This window comes from Apteryx rowi, unplaced genomic scaffold, assembly GCF_003343035.1.
Source record: "Apteryx rowi isolate R43461 unplaced genomic scaffold, aptRow1 scaffold_103, whole genome shotgun sequence".
In the NCBI taxonomy this organism is placed as follows: domain Eukaryota; kingdom Metazoa; phylum Chordata; class Aves; order Apterygiformes; family Apterygidae; genus Apteryx; species Apteryx rowi.
The window spans coordinates 1,470,404-1,495,882 of record NW_020447231.1 but is presented as its reverse complement, the minus strand read 5'-3'; the positions used below and the strand labels follow the sequence as shown (position 1 = coordinate 1,495,882).

General features: G+C 40.5%; 1 protein-coding gene across 8 annotated transcripts; it reads right to left on the bottom strand.

The window, feature by feature from the left end:
- Positions 1-229: 229 nt before the first annotated feature.
- On the bottom strand, positions 230-25,473 carry CHST10 (carbohydrate sulfotransferase 10). Of its 8 annotated transcripts, XM_026065878.1 has the most exons (11): positions 22,425-23,309; positions 21,693-21,875; positions 19,781-19,919; positions 16,802-16,899; positions 13,825-14,059; positions 11,506-11,611; positions 9,155-9,642; positions 5,649-5,928; positions 4,707-4,872; positions 1,179-1,971; positions 230-390 (listed from the first exon to the last, which is right to left on the bottom strand). In XM_026065878.1, exons 2-8 carry the CDS (start codon positions 21,753-21,755, stop codon positions 5,858-5,860), a joined length of 1,200 nt encoding a protein of 399 aa, XP_025921663.1. In that variant the 5' UTR covers positions 21,756-21,875; positions 22,425-23,309; the 3' UTR covers positions 230-390; positions 1,179-1,971; positions 4,707-4,872; positions 5,649-5,857. The 8 variants fall into 8 exon arrangements, with proteins under 8 accessions (XP_025921663.1, XP_025921654.1, XP_025921674.1 ...); XM_026065869.1 differs by having other exon boundaries at positions 1,179-4,872; XM_026065889.1 differs by lacking the exon at positions 1,179-1,971.
- Between the last annotated feature and the right edge of the window lie 6 nt (positions 25,474-25,479).

The window sequence follows — 25,479 nt, the reverse complement described above, 5'->3', positions numbered from 1 at the left end:
CTCTACTCTTATTGATTCATGCACTCTCAAGTAGAGCACACACTGACCAGTGGCAGATTATATTTATTTTTCCTGGGTTTCAGCTCAAAGCAGAGAAAAAATAAAGCAACAGACAAGCACTTTCCCTGTTTTCTCTGTGTAGGTTCTTCTCTTCCCATCACTCCCCTCCTCTGCAGTGAAACATATGGGAAATAATAAAGCTTGCTTTGGTTTGTTTTCTTCCATGCACCTGTGAAACTGCATCTGGGTAGCTGCTAGGGAACGCGGGTTCTTTGCAACACAGCACTCGGGTTCAAAGTCCTTTACTTGGTGGCATGGAGCAAAAGGGATTTTCAGGAGACAGTACCTTCTGATAGGAAGACAGCACTGGGAGAACACTTCTACAGTCACCTACAGACATGGAGAATACAGCAAAGGGGTCTTTCTGACAGGGAAAAACATTTTGGTGGTTCAAAGTTCCCTGTGTTTCTAAATCATATTCCATGAAGACCACTGGCTAGAAACTGTCTGAAATAGCATAAGATCCAGCAGTGGAGAAACAGCTGCTCAGCTTTAAATCTTTCTGTGCTTTTAGCTCAAGTAAAGTGCTTAGCAGACTTAATATATGTTGGAATAATACATCACAAAGAAAGCCCTCAACTAAACTTTAAAGTTTCAGGTGGCTAATGGACCTATTACTCATAGTCTTGAACGTTAAGCTGCTGCACTGACTGCAAACACATACACCCCTAATCATTTATGTGTCAGGGCAAAATTGAAATAATGCATCAAATAAAGCTCCTGACAGTATTCAATGTAATCTGCATTAGACAATAGCAGTAAGCACTACATGCTAAGTTCACCCTGCATGATTAAACCCAGAGGTTACAATTGTCTTTTAAAACTATCTAGTGATTATAGAGCCATTAATATTTTATTCCTGCTGTCTTCCACAGGAACTTTTCACCTTCTCTAAACATGTTACAAATATCTTTATTACTCCCCATCTTATAAAAGAAAGTTTTGTTTACAAGGTGCAGTCATGAATAAAGCTTATTTGCTGTATCATCCCTCCAGCAATTGCTTTTTCATTTCTGATGATGTCAGTTCTCCTCTGCAGAAAGTGATCACAACCCCCCAAGGGACAGAGAAAGAAGAGGTAAATTGAAGCTCTGTGATTAATTTTCAGAAGGCGATACCTGTTTGAGCAGGATCAGCACAGCCCGCGATGGTGACGCCTTGTAGAAGTACTCCCCAGCAATGATACTCCACAGATGTCCACGTGCGCTGTGCCACCATGCCAGCTGAGTCAGTCTGGTCAGTGTGGGATAGGATCTGGCTTTGGGGCTGAGGTCTGTGGTTTGGTTGTACTGCCCAACCATCCCCTTTGATTATGGAGGGAGAGGGGCAGGGGGATCCTCGAAATTTCAAAGGGATAACAGTAATTGCACAGGGTGCCACTTTACTGCTCTCCAAATGAAGGAGTTACTACATGATATTCTGTTCCTTCCCTTTTGTTTCCTACCAAGTCACTTCTGTGTCAGACGCACAACCCAAACACAGGCAGGGGGAGGCATCATTAACTCTGCATTCCCAGCTCCTTACAAAACTTGACATTTCTTTCATCACCTCCAAATGTGATTAATGTGAGACAAAGAACAACTTAATAAATAATGTAACCTGCCCCCTGTAGGAGAATAGCATGGGGGTGGCTGGCTTCCCTTGCCCTACAAACAGGCTGAGGGCCCTGTGGCACGCAGCACACACCACAGAGAGCTGAGGTGAGGGAGCGTTTCAGGCTCACGGGCAGGAGATGATAACAGCTCCCCAGCTGTGACCCATCTCTTGGCAGACAGAGCCAGGCTGGGTGCATGTGACCGCATGAGATCAGTCCCATCTGCTTCGGCTGATCCTTTTCCTCCCACAGTCAGATTTACCCAGCACTCGCATGCCATGGCTGCTCCACTGTGCTCACAGCCATGGTTCACCAGCCTGGGAGAAGAGATGGGACTTGAAGGATCGTCTGGGTCATGAAATCAAGGCCTCTGCTGCTTCAGCAGACAATGGCACAGCACCCTAATCTCTATATCCTTTGCATATACTGAAATGACAATGCAGAGCCTCAAGGTAGGAAACCTCCTGCCAGTTCCCAGCCTCAGCTGATTCCCGGCCAATGCAGACTGATTCGTCTTTGTTACTGCACTGTCTTTTGGCTCCCCTCCTTCTCTGCAGGGAGCTCATCCCATTCTCATTCAATTCCCCCAATACAGTTTTAGACAGCAGTTGTACCCCATCTTTTGTAGGCTAAACAAGCCATGCCTTCTGCGCTCCCCTTTGGAGATAGGCTCTTCGTCCTGCTGAAACACCAGCTGCCCCTTGCTGCAGATCACAGCTGATGACCACTGGACACAGGCATCAAGGTGAGGTCTCTCCACAGGCTTCTCCACCATCTTCATAATTATTGGCCATTATTGGAAATATCTTGCTGGATACATGTCAGAATCAGGTGGTAGCTTCCTCACGGCTATGTTACATTGCTGGTTAATAGGTCTCCATCAGATCCCACAGTGTCTTCACATTGTTCTACCTACAGTCCAGTTACATACTTTCCTTAAAATCCAATGCAAACTGTTTAAACCTGAATTAGTTCCCAAACAGAAGTTGTAGCAAAGAGGCCTCAAAATAAAAAAATAGGAAAACTCTGCAAATGCCACTTCAGAACAGAGAGGTGTGTACAAAGCAAATCTACCATGCTGTATTTTAAGCCAGAAATTCATCAGTAAGAGGATTACCAAAAAGAAAGTATCACTATCTAACAAAGTGATTTTTCTCTGTTACACAATCATATGATAGATCCTAACATGCCAGCAATGCAGCTGAGATGTTTTCCATCAGAATGGCATTTCAAATAACCTGCTAGGTCAACTCTGAATCCACAAAAAAAACAATTACAACTTACTGCAGTGTCTTGCTATCACACAGAGATACATTTAAACATTAAAATTAAAAGCTGATTAAAGCACTGTTGTTGTCACTGGTCAGCTTCTAGAAAAATGACTTATGTTTTTACTGTCTACTGTTCAAGAGGAGTAAAGCAACCCATTGCCACTGCTTGGTTTGAGGCCCCTACCTCATGCTTTTTTTTCTTTTCTTTTTTTTTTTTTTACTGCAACTCTGTCCCTAATCCTTTTACTCTCACATATTTCTCAAAATATGTAATTTTAATCACAAATACATATCTGGATGCATGTTACAGAAAAGAGCTAAACCAAAAAGATAATGAAAGAAAAAAAGTTGATGTCAGATGAAAGAAGTTTGTGAAGGGGACAGAAGCATCCAAATAATGACACATTTTGGAGCCCTGCTTTCTAAGCCTTCTTACTAGCTGCCTTTTTACAAGATCAAAAAGTGCAGAATTTCAAGGAACAGTCAGTAATTGAGGAGACAGAGAATTTAAGCGCAAAAGGCCTAATCTTACTCTATAAATTACTTAAAGTAGAATGACAGTAAAATAGGTGGATTCAAAGTGAAGCTTTATGGTATGTAAGATTTCAAATTTTACTTGCTGTAAAGCCTTATTAGAACTCATTCAAACATAAAAAAAAAGATTCCAAATACAGAATGGAATAGCAATAATTTTTCTATAAGTGAATTCCTGACCTATGGATGAAATATCTAAAAAGTAGCTAATGCAACCTTGATGTTTCACACTCACAGTGAGTCATTTGTGAATGACAGTAATTCCCTGCTCTGAATTTGTCTTTGTAATTCCTTAAAATCATGCAGGAAACTTCCTATAGCCTCTCCAACCTTTTTGCAAAGGAAGAATGATGCGTCATGTTGTAGTATACTGTCCAAAGACCTCTCAGGACAAGGAAAAGAGAGCTGAATAAAAAAAGAAAGGCTTTAGACTGGAGAAATAAAAGAAATCTACTACGAATCCTACTTCTTAAATCACAGTGGTGTGCAACTTGTAGTTGTTCAAAGCGCTAGGTATTTCACAAGAGCTTTTCCTTCTTCTTGTATGCTTCCAGCACAGCTATAAATTTTCCCCAGAGGGGATCCATGTGCTTAGGCATGACTGGTAGCCTTGGCTAGGTTCTCAGTATTAAATAGCGTTTCAGAGAGTGTACAGATGCACTATGGCCCATGTTTACCCTCCTATTTGCAGATTCTCTTTTGTCCCACAAGCTGCTCAGATATGCCTTGTACACTTCCAGGGCAGTCAGCCTATTCCTGGCCGTTAGCTAGGTACTGCATTTCCAGGTATGCAATCTTCATGACTATTTTTAATTAGTTTCTCTGCAGTGAAAGCACTTTTTTTTTTCTTTGAATGATTTCAAACAGTCATATACAGCAGATGCTTCATGTTTTCAGTCTGTCATGTGCATTTTGTCTTACTGGCAGCTGCTTCTCTGGTGCGCAGACACATGATATGGGGAAGCACATTTGCTACTCTAACACTTCCAGTAATGCATCAGCAACTTTCATTCAACATGGAGCCCAGCATCTCTGGGGGGCTTTAAAGCGACTGCCCACTGCTTTTTTCCATGCTGCTCTCCCAGACATGGCTCCAGTTTAACACTCTGGAATTTCCATCAGTGCTGTTCATTTTCATGACTCAAAGCAAACACACATTTCTTTTCCCTTTCTCTCCTGCCTGGCTGGAAAGGGAAAATGATGATTTCACAGTAGTTAGCCATGAACAGCACCATTTCTGTTCTTACCGGCTGCATGACTGCAGGCCTAATGCTGCTCACTTCACAAGGGAAACTTCTACTGCACAGCAAAACAGGCACAGATCTTTCAAAGCTGCTCTGGTGACGATGAGATGAGGCACCTCAGGCTATTGCCACAGACGGGAAAACAATACAACAGCTCAGTTGCACACAACTGCATTAAAAAAGCACAGAAATAAAGATTTATACACAGCAGTGCCAAAGTCAGCTGAACACATCAGAGCGAGACAAACTCCTTCCTTCTCCGTGAGGGAGGCATTCGGCATTCGCCAGCCTGAACACTGCAGCCTTTGCTGCTAATAGATCATTTAATTCCCAAACCATCCCCCCAGCAGTGGCCCAGCAACATGCACAGTTAACTTAGGCTAAAAGGGGAATTTCCACATAAGAGTCACAAGCCTCTTTTTAACCTTGCTGATCTTCTCAAGCACAGGCCACAAGGAAACCTCACCAGCCTCTGCAGACAATATGTAACAAGGAGTTAGCCACGATATATCTTCAGGGCTCAACTCCTATGTCAAGAGTCCTTACACCCTTACATTTAAAACAAGCACACGCTGAATTTACATCTCCTTTAAGGTCCCCTTAGTTAGCAGAATAATAGGACTGGGCCTTAGTGTAAATCACAATAAGGCCATTAAGCAGAAATATTGTTCTCTCTCTTGCAATTAAAGGATATCAAATACAGACTGATATACTGACAAGAAATCCTTTTTCATCTGAGAAAGGAGCTTAAGCTATGCCTGTATAATCACTCTTTTCTCAGTAAACTTGCTCAAGCACAGATAAGATCAGAGCTGGCTTTGCCAGCGAATAAACGTATTAACACCCGAAGGAAAAAGCGCAGTAATGTTACACAAAAGCCAGAGCTGCCTGGTGACTTGGCCGATCTGACTGCAAGGACAAGCGGTGACAGCAGGGGGCTCTTACCCAGGGCAGCATCCAGGCACCGACAGCAAGAGATGACAACAGGGTATCCATGAAAAATATGTATTTTCCGCACACTCTTGAATGGATAACTTCTTTTAAAGAACAGTTCCCAAAATAAAATCTTGCACATAAATTCTAACTACGGAGAAGCATGTTCACATCGTGTGATCAGAGAGAGACCACTGGTGATAACTGACTGTGTGCTGGAGTTAAAAGAAAAGGGGACAGGCACTGCCTTTAAAGTTGGCTCCCAGGCATGTAGATTTTGGATCCACTTCTACTGCAAGAAAGAGGGATATGCACATCACAAAAAATATCAACTGATCTCAAAAAGTATTCTTAATTTTATACAAAACAGATGAACATGACAGACCCCTACAAACCCATGCTAATCCATTATTTTTGTCTTGATTAGCTGAAATTAGAGTGCAGCACTAGGCAAGAGAGTGTGTGAGAAACAACTAGTTCCATGACCAGCAAATCAGTAAAGCTCAGTGCCCTGTCTGCACTTTTCCTAAAACTAACATACAGTGTGGATTCTCTGATGTACAAAGAATATTTCTCTCCTCTAACTAGCTGTCATTTTTCAGAAAGGTTACTGCAACTCAGTATTTTTAAGAACTCAACCTTCCCCTGTAAAATGTGGTTAAAACTGCCCAAAGGATTCAAAAGTTGCTGAGGAGAGACAACAAAAAGAAATGCACAGATAGACAGACATAAAGTAATTATGTAAGTTTGTTTTCCAAAGCTGTAATAATAATAAAAAAGAGAAGTAATAATCTGGACAAGTAGTTCCCAAAATACATATATATCACCTGCAGTTTGAGGTATATAGCACTGCAGCTTGAAAGTGGTATGCAAATGACATCCAAACAGCCAAATGCCATTCATGCATGCCACTGGGATTAAATTTGTAAATGCCTTGTATAGACGACAATTAATTTAAAACAAAAGACAAGAATTTAATTCAGCATGACTGGCACGCCAAGAGTCTTCTCCAGGACACAGAATGCTCTGGCCACTCTATCCTGCACCGAACCTACATGGTAAGAATTTCACCATACCCCTTTAAGGACTCTCCTTAAATGAAACACCACGTATGAATTGAAGAAAAGGTAATGAATATTCCAACTGCAACCTGAAAAGCACAGGAGCACAGAACTGGGGGAAAGGAGTGCAAGCAATACAGTTTGCTGGAGCTCTCTACATCAGTGCATAAATCCATCCACATTTGCCACCAAACTCCCAAGAGAACTCAGGTCAGAGAAGTCTATTAGGAAAAACATTGATACTTAAAACTTGTATAGAACTTTCCACCTGGCAATTTTTAAGCAATCAGTACATTAAGTAGTTTATGAAGAAAAATAAAAACAGATACATTTGTGTGCTGTGTGATCAGTAGCTTATACTTTCAGAGAAAAATGATTCTACTTTATTAGATTTAAACTTTAAGGCCTGAATTCACTATACATTATTCACACTGTTACATTGGAAATCGGCAGAGAGGTAATCAATCAGCTCATTAGCTCCAAAACGTGTTTAATAATATGTTTTGCTAAGTTTCCGTATTAAAAACAAAAAAAGAAACCAAACAAAAAAACAGAACACACAAAAACCTGGAGCTGTTAACATCTTTTTCTCATAAGTTAAGAACTAATAAGTCTAGGGCACTGTAACTGCTGGTTTTTTTCAAAAACAAACAAACAAAAAACCCAAACAACTCTTCCAGCTTTGCCGCCTTGGACTATTCTCTTGCTAACAACGCCCAGTTAATGATTCTCCCTTATTTCCATTAGACTGTTGAGATCTTTCTGAAATTACATCCAGCTACAACAGGGCTTCTTTTTTGCAGATAGCAGCACATGTCAGTTTGGCACAGCCTTCCTTTTTCTCGACTGCAAGATGCTTCCTTATGCTGATACAGGAAGCTGTCAAAAACATACTGTGGCTGGATTTAAGAGCAGACTCCATAGCATTGACTGTCATTAGCATTTCTAGCCAGCAATGTTATGCTGGTCTGAAAATTAATCCTTTAGGACTAAGATTTCAAAAACACAGCTGAAATGCCTCACTATGATGGACCAATTCCTCTAACTCAGATACATGGCCTCTCTTTCCCGTGAACTGCAGGACAGTGCACTAATTTTTATTGCTGGTGCACTCGGACAAGAGACACTTTTATCAGACAGGAAGAATGCAAACACAAGCAAATGTTATGGTTGCATCCATTCAGTTCTGCTTTTTTTTTTTTTAATGCACAACGTGTATACACAAATTTAAGTGACATTTGAATGCCTGGCAAGTTGCCAGCTCACCCATTGGTAACACAGATGTTGGGCATTTTTGACTCAGGACACCATAGCAGCGAAACACTGGAAAAATCAAGGATTCATCCTGCCTCCTTCAGCAGTAGGGATTTGCATTTTCAGAGGGGGAGAAATTTTCTCTTCTCTAAGGTACTAAACATTGAGAAAGGCATGATATAAGAAAAAGGTGGAGCATTAACCCAAATTAACTCCATTTACATGACAATCCTGCTTTTGTAGCTTATTTAACCCTAAGTGTTAGAAGATAAAACAAGTTAAAATGTTTGATATTTAGAGAGCATCTTGTGATGTGCTCCTCAAATACAACTCATACTTTCTTTTTAAATTAAATTTTCTTAAAGTTTCCCTAAAAGCTTTGTATTTCTTCTGTGCTCCATTTGTATCTGATGTTCTCAGATAACTTACATAGCCAGGACTTAAATAATATTTTAAAAAACGGGCCAGAAGTAAGTACAGTAAACACCTGACAAGAATACAAAGAGAACGGTGCTCTGGAACCAGCCCCTTTTTGGACAGTTCTGAAGCTTCTGTCTAATTAGATTCATTTTGTGACCAACAAAAAATGGGATTAGATCAGCATTACTGTTATTATAGCAACCACATGACAGAACCTGGATGATTTTACTTGCCAAGCATTTAATCGATTTTTAGTCCTGTACTGGCCTCTAATTTTCATAGCTCATGGGAGACTCTACATGCCTTTCTCATGAGCATGAATCGTAAGTTCACCCACATGTCAGAGCTGACCTACAGTGAAACTGCCATCTTTATAAATGCTTCACCATATTTTTTTAAATGGCATTCTGTCTGGGAGAGAGACAGGGAAGGTTGTAGCCCATTGGTTCTTCCTCTTTTTTTTTTTCTGGAGGGAAGAGGGAATAAGTGGATTTCTGTATTCCAGATAACAGAGATTTCACTCTTAACAGATTTCAATGCCACATGTTGAAAATACGGTCAGTAAACAACTATAAGCCCCTAATTGTTCATATGACAAATATTTCACTGAAAAATGGAGCAACATCAAAAAGCTAGAAAACAAATGGTCGTTTAGCTCTGTCCGTGTTGCAGCTGGTATTCATGTGGGTTTAGTTTAATCCATCAGACACTTCTTCAGAGCTTATTCTAGGTGTCAGTTTAACAAGAAATCTGGCTCCCGATAGCCAAAGAGTTTAAAATCACCTTCAAACCGAGCGTAGAGGCGTCTTATGTCTCTCTTGCTAATTCCCGAAAAATACCGCTCTACTTTTGTTTTGTTGTACACTGTTATCCCTGGTGGAATCGTGGGGTACGATACCAGATGGTCTATGCCGGCTGCTTTCAAGATATATGGAGCATCATCCTCAAGGGTTTCATGGTGTCCAATCACACTATATGTGATTTCACAGGGGGCACACAGTTCCACATATGTTACCCAATGAATGATGTGATCACCAAACTGAACATCCAGCCATCGGTGATTTGGGTCACCCAGATAGCGCACAAAATCCTCAAACTGCAGCCCTCTGGTCTCCGTGCGATTCTTTCTATATTTACGAATGATGCCAGGAGCAATTTCATGTCGGTACCAAGGTTCAAACCGAGGATTGTGCACAAACTTGTCTTTAAATGCAGAAATAAGTCTTTCAAATGGATCTCTAACAATAAAAAACTTGAAGTATAAATTCAGCCTAAACAGAGTAAGGAAGGAAGAAATCAGAAATTAAATAATTAAGGAGATATCAGAAGTGTTTAGCAAAGATTTACAAAATGTACATAAACTCTGACCACAGAGACAGCAATATGAATCCTACATATGCCACTTTCATAGTCTATTAATATTGTAGTCAAAAAGATTCACAATACAAAAACTATTTAGTAAAAAGACAGAAATTGTATACAATACAAACTGTAAATAGTATTTGCTATTTGTCACACTTTATGCAAAAGGAGAAGCTTAGTTTATCTTGACCCATATAAACAGAAGACCAAGTCCTCTAAGATGCTGAAAGCTCTGAACTTAAGATATTTTTAATGTCATGGGATTGGGCTCAAAATAAGAAGCAATATACATAAAACAACACACAAAAAATGACTCAATGCAGCTAAATGTGTGCAGAGGGTTGCGGTTTTCAATGGCAGGTAGTTAGACAAACTACTGCTTAAGTGAAAAAAAAGAAACATTTCTGGTATTTTATTTGAAGTTTTGACATGTTTTCAATAATGGCTGAGAACATTATTTTAATGAGACCCAACAGTCTTCAACAGAATTTCATATCTTGTCATGACATCACTGAACTGTAACATGCTGTAGTTAGAGATTATTTGTAGGAGGAGTAAGCTGAAAATAAAGTTTATTTCAGGTAAACAGCTGACAAAAGAGATTTAGAGCCCAATCCTCACTAAAGTGAGTGGATGGACTTTTTCCAGCCCCAACAGGCACTTGATCAGTCTTCAAGTTTTCCTGACTTATGCCTAACCAGGCAGGACAAGAGGTGAGCAGACTAGACCAACAGATCCACATGATCCCTCTCGCTACAACTAAACGCCCCGATAATTTATTTCAGAATTCCCAACAGAACCCACGTTATGCATCTCCAGCACTATTTCTGTAGTGGGCTGACTGTAATACCCCAAACAATGACATTTGACTTCAAATACCCCAACTATGGCTCACCCCCTGGGCAAACAGTTATTCTCTATGTAGGGCTGCTCACAGGGAGATAAATCCATGTTCTCACGAACATGGTGATAATATTTCTTTTTGAAAACTATCAGTCACAATGAAGTGAACACCTTTCCGGAGCCACAGCTGTGATCAGTGGCATTCGTAACACTGAATGCAACAAACATTGGACCGTGCTCAAGTGATGGCTGCCACCTCCTGTTTATGGGGCTAACTCTTCAGAATGGCTTAATATACAAGAAAACCACACAAGCACAAGCTTACAAGTGTCCACTGTCATTTTGTTTCCTGTTCTTCCCATGCTGCAACCTCCTACAGGGATTATATATAGAAAAGGCGGTAGCAGAGATAAGAACAAGAGCAGACACAGCCTAGCCAGAGTAATTTAGAAGGCACCACTGCAGAAAAATAAATTTCCTGCTCTGAAATGGACCGTGAGCACTCCAACAGAAAGAGGAAGTGTTTCAGCTGAATGGACAATAGTCTCTGGCTAAGGAGGAGTGACTTTTTAAACCTATATGGTTCAACCCAGATAAGAGAATCTACCTGCAATGCCAATCTTGCACATAGGTGGGAAGTTTTACTCTACAAGAGATCTGGGTGGACCACAAATAGCTGTGTACTGACCTACAGAAATCCCATACCAAGAGGGAGTTGTTAGGTCACCTAACTATTTCGTCTTTGAAGACAGGAGAGGGATAGTCACAGCAACATCTGTGTGGATAAGGGAATAATGCTGTAGTATCAGTGGTGGGACAGAAACCCTGCTGTCCTCCATTCCAGATGTGGACTTCAACTGTACTCCTGCCAGCTCACCCACACTGCTGACTCCAAACACCACCCACCTTCCTGAGAAGCCACCTCTTACCGTTTCTTAATTTCAGCATCAGTGAAGGAGGACAAGCGTGGAAGGCCATTCTTCTCATGGTCATGTACAATACTTTCTGGGATCTCTTCTATGGAAGAAAACACTCCTAGACAAATCAGAAAGAGAGCAAGTCAATCTTTCAGGGGTGGGGGGAAGAGTGAGTGAGCACAAGCAAGGATGTGTGTGCCTTTGGCTCACAGCTTTTTATCTTTCTCTTTTCTCTATTTTTAGTACTTATGGTTACTATGTTTAAAACTGTTAAATGATGATAGATTCTGACTGTAATGCTAAGAGCTGTTAAAGCTCTTTAGGGTATGTGACATCAAGGTCCAAGACCAAATCAGTTCAAATCTCTTAGAAATGCACATTACATAAATTTTACCAGCAATTATGTCTAAGCCTGTAACTCCCTACTTCATTATCCCCGTTCTCTTTCACTCTGCCCACATGTACAAAGAGAGGAAGACTTTGAGGATTAACTCCAAAGACGAGATCAGCCTTTTTGGCTGAGTTTCCACAAGCAACAAAAAATAAATACTGTAGGCTGCTTTTGGAACTGTTTCAACATAAAAGCACTTTGCTGTCAGGATCCATGAAGTTCTTTCAACAGCTACATTGTGCTGAAAACAAAATTCCAGTCACACAATATTACATATATTAAAAAGCACTAAAATTAAAGACAGAAACACTCCAGAAATTTATTTTTCAAGCACATAAGCTGGCAAGAAAAATGTCACTAAATTCTGATGCATTTATTGAAAAACCCTGATCCTGGAAGTTGTAATGACCTGGGGAAATGCTCTCATGTGGACCCTCTGCACTTCAGGAGTAAGCCTTCAGACAACAGCATCATTTCGGAGTACCAACCTGCAACAAGGGCAGGGTGATACAAAACAGCTGTCTAGTGGAAAGCCTCTATATCCTTCTCTCTTCTAGTAGCCTGACCATGGGAGTGGTGCAGGTAATAAAAGTTTCAATAAAAATCTTAGAGGTTGCCAGAGCTACAATGTGTAATCCATATCACTTAGACTCTCAGTTTTATTCCATCTTCTTTTTCTTTGTAGCCAGGGAGAATTACATGGAGACAACAGATATCAGAAACTGAAACCATGTATCCGCTTTTTTTTTTCGTGGAGTGTGGCTTTCACAGGCACTTAAGACAAATGTTCATACCTATGTGTGTCCATATCCTTGCTAGCTTTTCAGCTCTCTCATCCATATATCAAAGATGAAACTAATATTCAAGCATTTAAGATATAGTCCTTTTTAAACAAGTTTTGTTGGGAGACACAGCTCCTTTGTCAATTTATGACTTTGTTTCCTCTGGATGTGTGAACTAGCTCACATAAGGCAAAGTAACACATGAAAACACCAGGGCAGAGCTGGCAGTTCTTGGGGCTTTTGTAAACCCATCTTTCTTGTTATAAAGTTTGGGTTTTGCCCACACCTTGGTGAAGCTATGTCATCTGCACAAGCACATAACGGCCTCCAACTGATCTGATTACATGTAGAAAATTCACAGTCTTGGTGTACAGACAGGCAAGACCATCTTTTATGTCAAAGAAGGGTGTGTTATGTCAAATATGGTCAAGTTAATAGTTTTATTATGTGCAGGCAGTGGTATAGTAGAAAACCCTGAGGTTTATTTATATTGAAGGTATACTTATATTGACATACCAGGCTACTACAAATGTACAGTAGGCAGGGCATATCTTGTAGACTGTTATTCAGAAAAGCTAGTTGCTTTGCTCCTTCTTTTACAGTCATTTTATAATATACCTTTGTTGACCAAATTATAAGCTTAAGGACCTGACAATCTTCATAATTCATATGATTGCTCACTGATAACACACACAAGATTTCCACACAGGACCAACAGCAGCTGCCAAATATACTAGCTTTCCTTATGGCTGAAAAACTGAAGTTAAAAATCGGTGGGTTGAAGTCAGAGATTTTATATTATCCTTTCTTAGGGAACTGCGATGCATTATAATTTATTTGTTTAAAATTCTTTAAATAAGTGCCACCCCTTGAAGGATAATGAATCTACATACCACATGCATAAAGGTACTCTTTCATGACTCAAATCACCTCTGAGTCAAACAATAACAATATTTATGTTCACAGAAAGAACAGGTTTAACTTCTTTAAAAGAGATGTTTTAGAAGAACTAGAAGCAACTATGAAGAATGAACAGCTGATATTAAGTATCAGTGCAGAAGACCAGAAAAAAATCCACCCTAGTGTTGTCCCAGTTGGACTGATTCTCCTCTTTCCTCCTCCTCAAAGCAAACCATACACCCATATCAGAGTAGGTACCATTTAAAACGATCAAGACTTTTTTCCACTGAGTGTTGCCCACTTTCGGCGTCTGACAGAACAGGATCTTGTGCTTGTCACACACAAATATTCGATCCAGGACGAACTTGGAAACTGCAGTGTGAGAGAGATTTCTCAATGCAGTGTCTCTGCAGACATTCTTGAGAAGCTCAAGTCTTTCCATATGAACCAGGGGTTGGCGTATCAGATTTTCAGAAAAAGCTTTTCCAGTTGGCTTTATAAAAACGAGTGAGGAAAGAAAAAAAAAATAAGTGCAAGAGTTTAGTTTTCAGATCAAATTCTCAGGTATAAAAACACCCAAACTTATGCATCCTAATAGTGTGCATATTATAACTTCCAGATTCCCTATAAAAATATTGCTAGATATTAACTAAAGCAGTATCAGTTTGTTTCTTGTGCTGCTGCAGATGCCAGTATGACTCTAAGTCATTACCTAGGGCAACAGTAAGAGATTTTCCATACAGCAATTTAGGACCATTGCAGAGCAGCCAGCTATCCTCTGTATGGATACCACATGTCTTGACCAAGGACTGGAACTCCCATAAAGTTTCAGTAGCAAGTAAGGAAACTTTGGGGGGCCTGGGATAGGAAGGCTTCAGAACTATACCATCGCTTCAAACACAAATTCAGCTTTAATATGTGAGGAGACAGTGCTTAAGGATTCTAATCCTTCTGCCTGGGAGCTGTTTTTTTAGCATCTGCAGACATTCAGTGTTTCTGTTTACCCCAGCTGCAGCAAAATTAATGGACAAAAATTCACATAAGGAGCGAGCATCAGCACTTACTGTGGCAAATATGAGAAGTGGGCAGGACTCCCCCACCCTCATCCCCAATGGATTATCTGTTTGATATATGTCCCCCTTTTCTGCTGTTAAACTAGGGCAGGAACTATGACTACAACCGCTTCCCTCTGCCTCAGGTTTGGTGGTGGGAGTGAGGGAAAASAGCTTGCCTGATTAACCAGGGATGGGGAATTTTAACTTTCAACTGAAAAATCTTCCCCTTTCCCCTTACTGATTTACACAATTGGATCTGTAAAGAGAAAGAGCTAAAACTGTCATTAAAAATAAACTGTTGATAGTATAAGATTTCTGTTTGTTCACCTGTTTTTGAACAGCCCTATTTGGAGCACAGAAAAACAAATGAACCAACTGGATGTTATTTTTTTTTGAAGTCTGGCAGTTGTACCAAGTAATCTTTAAGCACGGGTGTCACATCTTCACTAGGTAAGTGCAATGAGATGAATTTTACTCTGAGAAGCTACTAAAATAGAAGGTAAACATTATAGTTCGTCAGCAACTTGACTTATCCATTTTCTTCTTTTTGCACATTGCCTCTTGTTTCAAAGTTGGAGAATATTAAAGGAGTTCATGAACTCAACAAAATTCTAGGATTTTCTGGCCTTCCTGGAGCTTCCAACATGAGAAGGAAGGGGGAAAAAAATCTATTTTTGCTTTGACCTAGTTTGCCAGCTGGGGAGGAGGAGGTTTTAGAAGTGGGCCAAAATTTAATTTATGTGGAAAACTCACTTACGGCTTTGGCATATCTCTGAGCAGCATGTTATTGGGCCAAATTGTTCTTCGACTTCCCAACTTTCTTAAAATTTTTGCCACTGCCCTTTGCAGCAAGGGCAATGTTACAAAGAGGTATTGTAAAATGAAAGACATTTTTCTGTCTTATTCTCTGAAATAACTAGGCAATTATTCTGAACTGTGTGGACATCATTGTTATACAGGCAAAGATAAGAAGCATTTGACTGAATTAGTAAACCCAAGCACTGCCATCCATATCTTCATACAAACAGTGTTTTAGGTACAATGCCCAAGTTACACGTGAAAAAGGGACAATTTTACTTTTCATCCCAATTCTCCATAAAGAAAAAAATTTGATCTTGATTTTCTGTTGCTATTTCTCTCCAATCTTCCCTGGTTAGGATTTAATTTGAACTGCCTAATAGACTCCTTATCAGTCAAAATGATACCTTGTGCATGCAATCAGGATTAATGCTACTGTGTGTTTCAAGCTATCAGAGGGAATAGTTTGGGATCCAGATATCTTATTATTTTTTTCCATATAGGTAATGGAAGATATTAAAACTCGCTACGCAATTCTGCCAGCCTTCCACAAAACAAAATCTTTCAAGTATTTTGAGGATAGCTTAAATTTCAAATTTTTGACATAAGAAAACAGAAAGTGCCACATTTATACAGAAACCTATCCTCCATGCTGCATCCCAAGCATACTCCAAACATAAGATGACTTATTTAACCAATTGGAAAAAAGTGGGCCTTAGCCCACCTTGCAACTAATCTCAGGTTCATATTTGTATAAGAAATTTGCAGAGTTTCCCTGTAAATTAGGGAGCATCACGTTTGTTCTGCTTTACATCTGAAAGCACAGAATTGTGCATCTGAAGGATCAATTTGTACTGAACGCTATTGTGTTCATGTTCTACTTTGGACAAATGCTGAGATGTGAAGCACAAAGAGCACAATACATGAAAAAGAGATGGAGACTGATAAAAAGAATCAAAGTAGAGAGCCTGGGCAGGGAACCAAAAGGAACTAAGACATAAGCAAGACACAGGCTTGCCCTCCAGAAGAAGRAGCCCAACGGCTGTAACAAGGCAGAATAAAAGTAACTCGAAATTGGGCCATTATATAAAATAGGCTAGCACAAATGATTGTCCTGACTTGTAAAGAAATACTGTAACTATTTTCTCCTAGAAATGGAAACACATTTTTAAGTTAAATCATTCTGATGAAACAAGATAGCAGCTTACTGTAACCAACTAGCTTTGTGAAGCTAAAAAGAATTCTGTTAGCTCTACCTCAATAAAACAGTCTGACCAAATAATTCCTGTCTAGCAATTCCTGTCAATGACAGTAAGCCCGTACTTAACCTTTATTTTCTCCTACTCTATAATACATGAAACCCTCCTCTCAACAGTACACACCTGGAATTCTTCAGGCCAAGGTTTTTCCTCTGGCATGTGTACCTCCTCCACTTTTGTCACAGCTGTCAGTATTAATGGCTCTTGCTTGGCACCATAGCCTAAAGAAGGAAGAGAGATAAGAGATTACATGGGGGCAGGAGGGAGGCAACTATTTCTGCTTTACACTGAATACAATCAAACATCACTTTCTGTATCAAGCATACAAAACATCAGGATTTGTTCCCAAATGGGAAGGCAACTAACAAGGCCTGAGACAGATGATGAATGCTTTAAAGGATGTGGTCTATGGGAATTTTAGATGCAACTTCAGCTGAGTTATATCACGGATAGACATGATCATATATTTTTTGTTTTGTTTTTTTATGAACAAACTGTGTATAAAGAGACACAGAAATCATAAATCCAAATAGCAAGAAAAAGAATTACTTCATTTAACATGTGATCAAAGCTCTAACATATGATATTTAAATCTTGTTTGGTAGACAAACGAGCATAACTATATGGACTTAATAGTAGATTTTTCAAATAACTTCACATAGCACTTGCAAACAAAAAATTAATGTCTTTTTTGTTTTTTTTTTTCCCTTGTGTTATTAGGCAGGCTTTTTCTATTGTAAATTCACAGACATTATTGAAACAAAACCTTCATTGAGAAGAATTTGTTCTTTCTTTGGTGCTGAAATTAACACATTTAACCAGCGCTAAAGAATACAAGATCCATTCCTTACTACTGCACTCACGGTCTTCCTTAGAGACTCCCAAAGGGGAAAATGTATTCAACTGATAATCCAGTTCTTCTTTTATGATTTTAATGCAGCTAATAGTTTGTGACCAAAATAAATCACATGAAAAAGATGCAAAAGGTTCTTCCATTAATTGCCATACTACAGGGAAACTGAAAAATAACACAGGGCTGGAGCTGTTCTCTACATAGTGCAGAGGGATCAAAAATGATTTGAAGCAGCTTTCCCTAGCCACAAAGCAAAAAGAACATGATCTTTCTCTCAAAATTTATTTCCATGCATATTGCACTATTTTTCCCTTCACATAGCTTGTTCTTTTATGGATAATCATTCTTCATCTGCCTCCACAGTGGCTTACTGTTTTATGCTCAGGAAACTGTGTGTACTGTGTCCCTTTCTTAAGCAAGTACTCTATTGTGTCTAAACTGCCTTTTAACAAAGCACATGAGGGAAAAACAAGTTAAAACTGAGAGCAGTGTCAGCATCCAAGCAATCAGCTAAGGTAAATATTGTTGTGCACATACTTACTTCACAGCATCCTGTAGTAAAAGCAAAGTAATCTGAAGTAAGGCTCAGTGGAAAAAGCTGTTAAACCATCTTTCGTTATCATAGGATAAAAACATGCACACAGATGCTAGTAGAGATGACAGAGAGAAACTTGTTCTTTCTCAGCAAGGTGTTCATGCACCAAAGACATCAGTAAAAGGTTAAAAAACAGAAGTCACACTGATCCACTGAGCATCTGCAAGTTTTAGTCTAGYTGCAAAGTAGACGCATTCAAATAAGGAAAATTCTTGGCAAGCCATATTTTATTAAGTCCACAAGAGTTCCTCCAGAACTGGTCATACTCTTCATATCACCTCCAAAATTCTGTTAGTGTATTCACGTCACTTCCCTTCATTAGTCCTAATACAAACACTGGCATCTCCAACACGTACATACACTTAACCACTGTCATGTCTTCGCAGCACTGGCGCTTAGGAATTATACAGTCTTCTGCTCAAAAAGCTATTCAAAGGGGAAGGAAGATTCAGCATAGATCAAATGAAAGATGGAGAAAAAATGGCAAGCCAAGATAATAATAAGCAAGTAAATGCAGAGGGTGTACTTTAGCAAAAGATTTTTTTTTTTTAATTACATTTGAATTCCCCTGACAATTTCTGGTGTAAATAACCACTCAGAGAATACCTGTGCTGGGAAACAAGAGTTGGCATAGTATGAAATATCAGAACATTTAAGTACCTAATATAAGACTGGCTCATTTGCAGATGTACTAGGACTCAGAAAACAGCTGGGACTGAGAAAAGCTACCAAGTCAGCCTATAATTCTCATCTGTAAGACTTGATGAATAAGTCTTCACACAGAGGTATGCTATTTAAAAAGGTACACTTAATATATTTATCCACCGTCACGTCATTGAAACAAACTGCACTAATGATCTTGACTCTTCAAGAGCTGCACATTTTTTGCATTTCTTAGAAAGATGCAAAAATACAGATCTCATTTATAACAGTAAGTCATGTTGCCACCTTCACCATAAACTCCCTGCAGGGCTGCTTTTTAATGGCAGTTCATAAGTAGAGAGAAAACTGTAACATGCTGTGTGGTATCATCAAATGCCTTTAATTCCTTATCAGCTTATTACCATCTGGGTACTTAGGCTAAGCAAAAGCCTATAAGCCGTTTGCCAGTCAAAAGAGGATAAAACTGAATGCAAGAAGCAAGGCAGAGGTGGCTAGACTAAGTGCACTGCAAGTGAAACCAAACTTTCCACAAGGCTTACACTGCAGCCACAGGACAAGCAGTCACAAAAGGACAGAAATAAATACCATGTGAAACAGGCTATTTAGTTCCTTGTGAATCTCATTTGTCTTGAAAAAGGTAATTCTGCTGTGTTGTTCTGCATATAGAGTCTATTCCTACTAGATTGAAACTGAGTGGATTTGAGAAACCAGACCTCACAAAACTGAACTGCAAGATGTGATCCTCTCTATTCCTAACCATCAAACAGAAAAGACACAAGGTTAGTTTTGCAGACTTCCATCAAGAAAAGCAAAAACTGTGAAAATATCAGTGCTTTCACATTGATAATAATTCAGTCGTTCTGTTCTCAAATCCTACTGAAGAAAAGTAGTAACATACTGAGAACTACTTTGCACAGAAAGAGTATTTATTTGTGTGAAACATTATCCAATCTTCTGTTTCACATTGAATTTTAGTTAAAGTTGAACTTACCATCTGGGTCTTTAAAAGTCAATGTGATAAACTTGCTAGCAACCATGAACATGAATATCACCCAAAAGCATGCAGCTAGCAGCAGCCACTGGTGGTGCATGTTGTCAGACATGAGCCATATAAAGATTTTTGTTGCTTCCTGTTTGAAAGAGGAAAGATTGACACATGAATAGTTTGTTCCAGTTTAGAAAAAAACCCCAAACTTTCCACAACTGATATATGATAAAATGCTAACATGGATGTGTGTCATAAAACCTACCCAAAGTAGCAGTTTTCACTTTTTTGATATTGTTCTTTTGGCTGGGTTTTTATGTGATATTACAGCTGAGCCAATGTAATAGCTGCTGCTACCAAAAGGGAGGTTTCACTCCTCCTTCACCTCTGCGTACACATTCCCAGTTCCCTTCCTTGTGCTGGCAATAGCACTAGGTGGCATCTGACTGTGTCTCCCTGACTGCTCAGGGAGACAAACCAGCAAAATCCCCCTTTTTTTGCAGTGTGGAGGTTTTGGAGGTTTGGGGGGGGGGGGTTTGGTTTGTTTGTTTTGGTTTTTGKTTTTTTTTGCCCATTTAACTTCCTTAGCCAGCTCACTGCTGCAAAAGAAGGGAGTATGTGGAGGAAGCTTCCCCTTCCATGGTACYTAATCAGCAGATCCACCAAGCTGTAACATTAGAACAGTATTCTTAGTTATCCTCTGTCACCTCATTAGATATAACATGGACCCCCCTCCTGCCCAGGGTGCAGGAAGTACAGGCAGAAAGCTACCGAGCCAGAACGCTAAACTGACACAATATTTAAAGTTATTAAATACTTTTTTTTATTATGTCATTTTTATTGCCAACACAGTATCAACCATAGGTTCTAGAAAAGTTTTCATTCCCATCATGTTAAGCACCGTCTACATAAACAGTAAAAAGGGTTTCCCTGAAGCAGAGACTACCTTAAAGACATGACTTTCCCAGTAGTGCAGGAAGAGGCACCCAAAGAATTCAGACTGCAGATCCAGGAGTTTTAACACACAAAAAAACCACAGTAGTGACTGAATCAAACAAGAGTGAGGATGAGGACACAGTACAGTATTACGAAGACATGGTATACACTCTGCCTTGCACAGCTTGTAAGTTTGCTGGAGTGCTCTGAGTACTTCTTAGCTAGCTTTTACAAACTGTAATTCTGATAAATTGTTTTTTCATGTTAAAAGGTAAAAATGCAATATAAGGAAACCAGTTACAAAAAAGATTTAAGTTGTTGGCCATTCAGAGACATGCATGATTTCAAGCTGCATCTTTTGCTGAATATCTGACTTCTGATGGGCAACACTTCCATGGAAGTACTTAGGCTGACACAGAGTATTTGTGAAGTGCCACTGCAAAATCTAAGCTTACATGACTATTTAAAGATTCTAATAGAAAAACATCACTGCCCATCTGCCAGAACCTGAGATGCCATTGGCCTGAATATTTATCTTGCAAAAATAAAGTAGAAACTGCTGCAGCCTCAGCATTGTCTCAGCTGCTGCTGGAGAAATGTTGGACACCTAGGGGCCTGAACTCAGGTGTTGGAAAGTTCAGACTCAGTGAACTCTTCCTTTTGAGGATACATATACTACAACCTCAGAACACTTAACCAAAGAGGACTTAAAACAAAAAACCTCAAACAACTCTTGTGAAGTTTGTACACTACTTGCAGCCTTGGGAAACAACGAGCAATAGGACCAAACTCAGCCCTTTAGTGACTGCACCGAACTTCAGTGACAGTCACTCCTGCAGGGTCTTACAACCACACTTTCTGTGTGGCCATTTGAGCAAATTGCCAGATAGTAAAAGAAGTGTCCTCATTCCCAGCTCAGAATCTAAGACTGTGCTAGATAATAACACAAAGCAAAATTTGTATTAAGTTTTTGGTCATATACCAGTATTCCAACTTTCTCACTTCCATAAAGCTTAAACATCAGAAGTAAGTCTGTTTTTGACATTGTTCCAGCATGTCTACTTCCTGCCACCTGCTACACCAGTACTACTACTACAGGTGTTGATTGCTTTTCCATCCAGTTTTTGCCTTCCAGCAATGAAAATGCTTCCAACAACAGTTCTCACTGTAGGTGACAGAAATGAAACATCTTCAGGGGTAGGGCTGAAAACCTGTGCAGACAGGCAAGCAGCACAAAACGGATCTGGGAACCTAAAGATGTAATTGAAATGGAGGAAAAGAACAAAACAACTCCAATTACAAAAACAGAATCCACAATTTTTAGCTAGGCTGGGAGTGTTCGGGCCTATTTTTATTTTCTCAGTGCAATATTTTTTCAGTTTGGCTTCTGAAAGGTCCTTCCCCCTGCTCTTTCCCTTATGATTTCACTTTTAAATACTTCTCTTAAGAAACACTGCATTTAAGTAAAAAGATGTATCAACTATCTTTTGGAAGTTACAGGCGTTTTGACTTCCATGAAAATAATGTTTGTCATCTCCCATTTTCTGCTGCAACTCCCTAGTTATCAAATAAGCATGCAATTTCTGAGACATGTTATTCTTCAACATCAAAAACTGTAGGTCGGGAAGGGTAAATGCTATGGCCTGAATTTTAGAGCACTGATCTCTTTCCAGCTCAGTTCAGTAAAACAGTTCAAAAATAATTTTCATCTTACCATTATACTAATGCAAAATGTGCCCTAAGATGCTTGCTGAAGACCATAAGGTCTTGAGGTTGCTCATTTTCAGTCTGCCACAACATCCACTGTCTCCTCTTCAGAGCACTAAAACTTACCACCTTGGCTTTCAGACACCACAATGATTTGGACACCATCTGACTCTTACAAATGAGAGAGAAATGCAAAATGGATGTCAGGAGACAGGTCAAAGAACGAAACAATGATATTTTTACTTTTGGGAAGCTCTACTAAAACCATGAGAGCCATTCAACATTTAAGATACTATTTAACCTGCCTTCAAGACAGCAGATTGACAGAAGCTTGCAGAGAATACTCTGCAAGGGGAAAATCTCTTTCTAACCATCAGCGGCTGGCTCTCCAAAGACATCATAAGTGGTCTGGGACAGACCCTTTTGTCTAACCCAGTACATCTGTGCCATATAAAGAATGGCAGAACTGGGCCTTCGATATTCATAATACCCCTCCTAGTCTGACAATTTTTATAATGATGATGGATGTGCATCATACAGTAAGGATTATTGATCTATATCTCCTTATGTAATTTATTCATTGGATTTCTAAGAAGTTGCGTTAAATGACCAGGGAGGAGAAGTTTCAACCTGCTCTGACCTGAAAGGCAACAGTAGTCAGCGCACAGAGGATGCTGCAGCAAGATCCTCTGTTCTAGGGATTGGGGAACAACATGATTTCAGTCAAAGGCGCAGAAGGGCAACACACTGTTTACCTAGGCTCAGAGTCCAGAAAGGGGACAGAATCACAGTCACATCCATAACAGTGAGAATTATTATCCTTCGATATGTTGCAGCTGAGATGGAAATATTAAGCAATTTTATCTTCTCCTTTGTTATGCGCACAGCAGGCCTACAACCAATTTCAGTTATGTAATAGTCTTGTCAGAGGATTTATCATAATGTAATTATAACAGCTGGCCCTGTAACTCACTTCTAATATCCTAAATGAAACTCCATCTGTATCAGCCGCTCATTATCTATCTCAGGAAGCAGGACTATTCAAAACTCTATACAAAAGTAACTCGACCATTATGCTCACCAAAACGTAATGCCGTTAGAATTTTTTAAAGAATGTGTTCATGTTATTCCTTTTTCTATAGCTTCTTCTGCCCTATCAAATGCGGATATCTTTATCATTTTCACAGAGGGTAATTACACTTCCTGATTCCTATCCAATCTTCATTTCTATTGCCTCTCCTGTTACTTACTTTTTGGTGAATGCATTTACTAGCTTCTTCTTTTCCTCTATAACAGTTTCCTTCCGCTTCTAAGTATATCTTTTACTTCTTATTGCCTACAACATTTTTTCTTTGCAGAAAAAACAAGAAAGGAAAAACAACCTGCTCCTTCTCCCTCCTACTGCAATTCAACACTTTCTAGTATCACAAGATCTGAAAAATGTCTTTCTTTGCCTACTCCTCTGTCCTTCCTTCTTTGGGCTACCTGCCCCAGACCTGAATTGTCACATAACCCTCAGATAGCCAGATGCCAGTTTTAATAAAGCAAGAGCAAAAGGGTGATAGCAAATATACACCCCAAACATGAACAGAGAGTGGCAGGGTTGACCCATGGCCTGCGAGTAAGACATTATCTGGAGAAAATGCAAGTACTTCAGGGGAGACTGCTGTTCTTCATGTGAATGACAGAAGAAAGTGCAGAAGGTTTAAACAACACTAAAACTCAAAGCACAGGCCCCTGTTCTGCAAGTTGTGCTGTGTGGATGGGGGCTCCCCAGCAGGATAGTCACTACACGCATAGTGATCACAGCAGCACTCCAGTAGTCTCAAACCACCAGCTGCTTGCCCATCAGCACATGACTAATGATGTAACTTGAAATGCAATTCATAATGAAGGACATACAACCGCTTAATTCATTTTCATCAAGGCCTACTTATCTTAACTTCATAGAGTCTGGACACTTTTTTTTTTTTTAAATTCTGGACTAAAATCTATCACATACTCATTTGATAAGTTGAGTGGTGCTGCTAAATGTTGTAATGGACATTATAATGGACATTTCTGAAAGCTGATCCTTTTCTAAGGCTTTTCACCACCCTGATGTCATTAGCAGGACTACCACCTCTGTTTTTACAGAGACTGCTGGAGAGCAGAGTCCTCCTTGAGCACGTACATTTCATCTTTCAGCATGCAGAAAATGAACTAGGGGGGCTGCAGCCCCAGCAGCAGCTGCATAACCCCCCTCAGCCTCATGCAGGCTCAGTGGGACGGAGCGTGCCAGCTCCACAAACGCCAGCCAGCAGGCAAAGCGCTCAAAATTGGGACCTGGCCTCCCCAACCTGCCACCCGTGAAGTGCTAGACTGATGCCAGGTCCAATCCCTTCGTGGCCAGGGATTGAGGTTGCAGGTATTCCCCCCGCATCAGGGCTCCCTACCTGGCGTGACGTTGGGGGTGCAACTCGCTGTCCCATGGGAGGGATAAAAACACAGGGAGTCTCTATCAGGGACACAGGACACGGCAAGGCAAAGCTTACTTGAGCTGAAAAGCTGGACTCCGGAGGCAGTTGGAGGAAGATGGACCTTGGCTAAACAGGTGTAAACTTTTCCCAGTCAGCGAGGAGAAACACTTGAGTGCTTTACTGCACCGATTCCAAGCCAGATGTCCGTCTAATACCTTTGACAGGCAAAGGGAACAGCAGCTGGCTGCGCTCAGCGGGTTTCCCCTGCCTTCGGGCCGGAGGAGTCCCTCGTCCCCATACCCGGGCCGGCGGGGGGGAGCGGCGAGCCCCCGGGACACCCCCGACGGCCCCGCAGCGCTGCCCGCGGGCGCACTTACCGCTATTTCATGTCCTGCGGGGCGCCGTGGGCAGGGGGGAGCGGGAGGGCAAAACCGGAGGAGGAAAGACGCGCACCCTCCCGCGGCCAGCGCAGCCCCGCCGCGGGGCCGAGCCGCCCGCAGCCCCCGCCTCGCCGCGGGCCTCCCGGCGGGCGGAGCGGGCAGCGGGGCAGGCCGCGACGCCGCCGCCGCCGCCGCCACCGCGCCGCACTTACCGGCCGCTCCA